Raw genomic sequence first — 5951 nt, 5'->3', positions numbered from 1 at the left:
GATAAAAATATATAAAAAATTTAAAAATAATTGTATATATATATATATATATATATATATATATACATAGACTTTCAAATATGTTATATATAATGTATATAACTTATACTTTAATAAAATTATTTTTACATTTTTCAATATTTTTAACCATCTAGAGGTCACTATAAACTGTTGATTGGAACAGAACTGTGTAAAATTTTTTAATCTTAATTAAATTTTTTCCTTATTAAAAAGAAAAACAAACAAATAGCAGCATTTATTTAATTTTTCAAATTAGTGCAAAACATTTTTTTTAATTCTAAATTTAAATTTAGTGTTTTTAAATTCTTATTGTTTTTAAAGACTACGTTTAAGTGAGCTTTAGATGATGGGAAAGGTAAATTAAATGGGAAAAAAATCAAGAAATGAGCATGCACAATTAATTATGCAATATCTGTGATATCCAATATGGACTTAAAAAAACTTTAGAGATTTTATAATAAATCACATCCTCAATTTTGATCTGTTTGTCACACAAAGCTATCATGTAACTTGAAATGCAACTTTAAGGTTAATTAAAAATCCTATATTAGTGCTCCAAATGTCTGAAACATAACAGAAAAATCAATTTTTAGGCAAACTATTCTTTAAAATCATTATAGTCAGTCAAAACCCAATCTCCTATGAGAGAAGAGGAGTCTTCACTCACACTGGGGTAAAGCACTGAAACTCTACAGGGAAAAACTGAAACTCTGAAGGGGAGATCTGGATTACACACACGCAGATACACACTGACACACATTCACACAGAACAGTGATGTTGTCTGAGCCATGATGGACTCTGTCTACCCCTCTGAGAGGCTGGGCATTGTGGGTAATATGACATTATTAGAATGTATCCAGCATCAGGAATGCATAACATCGCCCGAAGACCATGAGAGAAGTAATTACGCCGTAAATGGAGTCTGTCAGCAATCATCAGTCCTGCACAGACAACCGGCAAAGAACCGCAATTAGACGTTGAGCCGCTTTCAATCGACAGCGCAAACTGACAACAAGCCTCATCGGAGGAAGCCGAGAGAGACGAGGTCGGATGCAGTGCAAGCGAGCTGAAGCGGGTAGTTAGCGGCTTAAACAGGTCATGACATGTCAGCTCAGCTCTTTGATACGATCAATTCAATCTTTATTGAACGCGTCGTTTCAAATTACGGTGGGCGTGATCGAAGCGGCGAGGATGCATTACAACAGACGGCAGCAGAACGGGGCTGAATCTCAACCACTGATGGACTCTGTCTACCCCTCTGAGAGGCTGGGCATTGTGGGTAATATGACATTATTAGAATGTATCCAGCATCAGGAATGCATAACATCGCCCGAAGACCATGAGAGAAGTAATTACGCCGTAAATGGAGTCTGTCAGCAATCATCAGTCCTGCACAGACAACCGGCAAAGAACCGCAATTAGACGTTGAGCCGCTTTCAATCGACAGCGCAAACTGACAACAAGCCTCATCGGAGGAAGCCGAGAGAGACGAGGTCGGATGCAGTGCAAGCGAGCTGAAGCGGGTAGTTAGCGGCTTAAACAGGTCATGACATGTCTGCTCAGCTCTTTGATACGATCAATTCAATCTTTATTGAACGCGTCGTTTCAAATTATGGTGGGCGTGATCGAAGCGGCGAGGATGCATTACAACAGACGGCAGCAGAACGGGGCTGAATCTCAACCAATCTGAATGAAATTCTATGAAGACAATGGCTCTGGTCCAAACACTAATCAGCTGCCTACATAGACAGCATTGTAATGCACCATTGGCATTTGGTTCCTTTAGGAAGCTGGTATCGCTACAGGAACGCCCTTTCACAATTTTGTATCACTCCGCTTGTTCTAGCCGGGTCTATGTTTTTATTTATTTATTATTATTCACTGAGCTAATCGTAGAGTACATTAGTTAATATAAGAAGAAACGTCTAGCTTCGCGGTCTCTCTCTCTCTCATTTGGATGCACGTCTTGCCGCATTGTTTCTCTCTTATAACTTCATTATTTCTCACTAATAACCTAACTGAAGCAGCACATGCCCTTGATACAGATTCTAAAAGTGACGTATGTTTAACTGTCACCTTGAGCTTTGAATCCGTGGCGGAAGGAAGTAGTTCCGCACAAAAGAGGGTTTTATTAGGCACTCTGTTGTTTCTTGTTTAATTACACACATGTTCCGTCGAACTGTTGTATAAACGCAATATCACTCTCGTACTCGAGCGATACCGGCTCTATATCTGTGGCCTCGTGCCTCTGGCCTAATCACAGCACCTTGGCCACTGGTGTTGTGCCAACAGCACTTAAAACTGCTGCTGTCACTCCCATATTAAAAAAGCAAAACAGTGATTCGAACAATCTCAGTAACTTTCGTCCAATTTCTCATCTTCCATTTATTGCTAAAATTTTAGAGGGTGTTGTTTCGTCTCAATTACACAACCATTTAACGGTCAATAATCTGTTTGAGCCTTTTCAATCTGGGTTTAGGAAACTGCACAGCACTAAAACAGACTTTGTTAAAGTTGTTAATGACTTACTGTTAGCGTCTGATTCTAGCGCTCTTTCGATTCTCATCTTACTCGATCTTAGTTCAGCCCAGCCTTCGACACTGTTGACCACATGCTTTTACTTAATCGACTGGAAACTGTCTTTGGTGCATCTGGGAATGCCCTAGATGGGTTCAGGTCATATTTTACGGGTCGCAGTAAATTTGTTTCTATGGATGGTTTCAGATCTGATGTGGATCCTGTTTGTACTGGTGTCCCACAGGGCTCAGTTCTTGGTCCCCTACTTTTTAGCATTTATATTTATCCTCTTGGTCAGCTATTAAGATCCCTTAAACTCAGCTACCACTTCTATGCTGATGATACTCAGATTTATATACATTCTCAACCTGGTCAATTTGTCGATGTCTCTCATCTTTCCAACTGTATTTCTGAGATTAAGTTGTGGATGTCTAAAAATGTTCTGAATAGCTCTAAACTGAAGTTATGCTTCTTGGCTCTCCCCACCAACTGCGAAATGCTGCTTTTATAGATCTATGAGTTGTAAACTAAACTAAAAATCTTGGTGTTATCTTTGACGCCACCCTTTCATTCGAGCCTTTTGTACAGAACACGGTAAAGACCTCCTTTTTTCATCTTAGAAATATTGTACGTATTCAGCCTATGTTGCCCTTTTATGTTGCTGAAAAATTTATTAAATCTTTTGTTTTCTCACGAATTTATTATTGCAATGCTCTCCTTGTTGGAGTGTCCAAATCCTCTCTTAACAAATTGCAAAACTTGCAGAATTCAGCAGCTAGAATTTTAACTGGGGCTAGGGCTGGCGACCAAATAACACCTGTTTTGAAGACGTTACACTGGCTCCCTGTTAAATACCGTATAAATTTTAAAATCCTAATGCTTATATACAAGGCTCTGGATAGTCTCGCTCCACAGTATCTGTCAGATCTTTTAACACCTTATACGCCAATTCGCAATTTACGATCTTCTCAGCGCGGTCTCTTAGTTGTTCCCAAAACACGGTTGCGATCCAGGGCCTTTTCAACGCATGCTCCAAACTTTGATATTTTCAATTATTTATTTATTACATTTTTTTGTGAATGTCTCAATCGGGTTACAGGCTGTGGAAATTTCAGATAAATGTTCCTGTTATATATTTTGGGTGCATTTGTGAGTTAATAAAAACCATAATTTCGATACATGGATTGATATCAAATCGTATCGTAGAATCGATATCATATTATATCGGGATGAACCATCCGATTTACACTCCTAATTCTGCTGCTGATGTTTCTATGATATTCTGGTCTGTTGATATGATTTGAAGTGTTATATGTCATTTTCACGTTTAATACTCAGTTCTAGTGATTAACCCCTAACCCTCATTATGCTCAATAGTAATACTACAGTTTAGATCTCTATTAATCGAATCCACTGTATGTTGGCAGAGATCAGTCAGTTCTGCTGTTGACCTTGAAAGCTTTGAGTTTGCTACATCTGGATGCAGGCTGTAGATCAGTATATGCAGAAATATAACCCTTGTGTGCAAGGGGATAAAACACAGAGGGTCAGGAAATGAAAAGAGACAAAGCGGCAATAAAAAGCATGTAATCGCTTCTGCACGTCCACAATGCAAACATTACCAAACCCACGGCTGAAATCACATCAGGGTAAATATACCAGCACAGAGGACGTAATAATGAACGACAGAGCGCTGTACCGCTGACAGCCCATTTACATGCCGTGACAATCCAGTCCTTTCTACATTATTCATGTGCACCGTATGACAACAGCAAACCCTCCCCTGGAAAACCAAGCCAGAGAGAGGACATCGGCTATCCTGCAAACTATGTAATGCAATTTACGGCGTGTGTGACTTTAGATGAAGCCACGTTCCAGATAAGAGCATAATAACTATGCAAAATGACACAATAACATCATTTACACAGGCGTCAGTAATTACCTCTGCCAGATAATACGGATAATTTACGCGGAGGAATTTGGACAGACGTTGAATAGTTGATAGCGCGATTGAGAGCGACTGAATGGATTCTTTTTGTGTGCTCTGTGGCAAGTTTGCTTTAGTATGCCAGACCATGCCGAGTGTGTGACTGAATGCTGATGGATCTGAGGCAGCGCTCTGATCTCATACCTGTACGCATTTCTTGCATCCAGCCAAGAATTCGACAGGAAACTGCGTGATTCTCTGTGCCTACAAGATTTATTTGCGTTTTTATTCATGGGTTTGTGCAAACACAGTTCTGATACGCTTACCTCTCGTCAATCGGCCGGTCGTTAAACGTCCAGCGAATCACTGGCAGGGGGTATCCCTTCATGACGCATGGCAACAACACGCTCTCCCCGAAAAACTTCGCCACAGCAACGGGGCCCTGGAGAGTCTCCAATTTTTCTTCAACACCCGAATCTGCAAAGACACACACAAATGTGATTGCACAAAAAAAGCACACGTGACTTCAAAAATAACATTTAAAAATATATTATAAAATGAGTGCTATCAAATGATTAATGGTGATTAATCGCATACAAAATAAAAGTTTTTGTTTGCATAATATATGTGTGTTCTGTGTATATTTATTATGTATATATAAAAACACACACATACAGTATATATTTTGATGATATTTACATGTCTATATTTATATTCATATAATTTATATTATAAATATATATATATAAACATAGCATATTTTTCTGAAGTATATACATGCATGTGTGTGTATTTATAAATGCATAATAAATATACACAGCACACATACATATATTATGTAAACAAAAACTTTTATTTTGGATGTGATTAATCGTTAGACAGCACTAAATAAAACATAAATAAATTATATCTATCTATCTATCTATGAACAGAATCATCTCGTGAACATTTGTTGAAGCAAATTCACAATTAAATTCCTAAAATGATAATGATGATAACAACAACAATAATAATAATAATAATAATAATAATAATAATAATAATAAAATAAAATAATAGTTATTTATAATTGATAAAAATAATAAATATTATAATTTACTTCATAATATAATTTTATTTTAAAATGTACTAATAAAAATGTGTGTATATAAATAAATAAATAAATATATATATTTTTTTTATTCTACTATAATATTTTATAATAATCTATTTACATATATTCATTTTTTATTTTAAATTTTATACAAATAATAATGTGTATATATATATATATGTGTGTGTGTGTGTGTGTGTGTATATATATATATGTGTGTGTGTGTGTGTATATACAGTGGGGAAAAAAAGTATTTAGTCAGCCACCAATTGTGCAAGTTCTGCCACTTAAAAAGATGAGAGAGGCCTGTAATTTTCATCATAGGTATACCTCAACTATGAGAGACAAAATGAGAAAAAAAGTCCAGAAAATCACATTGTAGGATTTTTAAA

The 5951-nt window shown here is 36.7% G+C and overlaps 1 protein-coding gene across 1 annotated transcript in view; it reads right to left on the bottom strand.

The window, feature by feature from the left end:
* The window catches only part of LOC107569349 (neogenin-like), a gene marked incomplete at its 3' end in the record, with an annotated part of 47372 nt that overhangs the window by 11253 nt on the left and 30168 nt on the right, over positions 1 to 5951 (bottom strand). Inside the window, exon 4 of the mRNA XM_016255424.1 lies at positions 4793 to 4943. Coding sequence (XP_016110910.1) covers positions 4793 to 4943 — 151 coding nt within the window. The remainder of the gene's footprint in view (positions 1 to 4792; positions 4944 to 5951) is intronic.

The sequence above is a fragment of the Sinocyclocheilus grahami genome, unplaced genomic scaffold (genome assembly GCF_001515645.1).
Source record: "Sinocyclocheilus grahami isolate Dianchi unplaced genomic scaffold, SAMN03320097.WGS_v1.1 scaffold1337.1, whole genome shotgun sequence".
Taxonomy (NCBI): Eukaryota; Metazoa; Chordata; class Actinopteri; order Cypriniformes; family Cyprinidae; genus Sinocyclocheilus; species Sinocyclocheilus grahami.
Note: the sequence above shows the minus strand (reverse complement) of the source record. Positions and strands in the feature narration are given on the sequence as shown.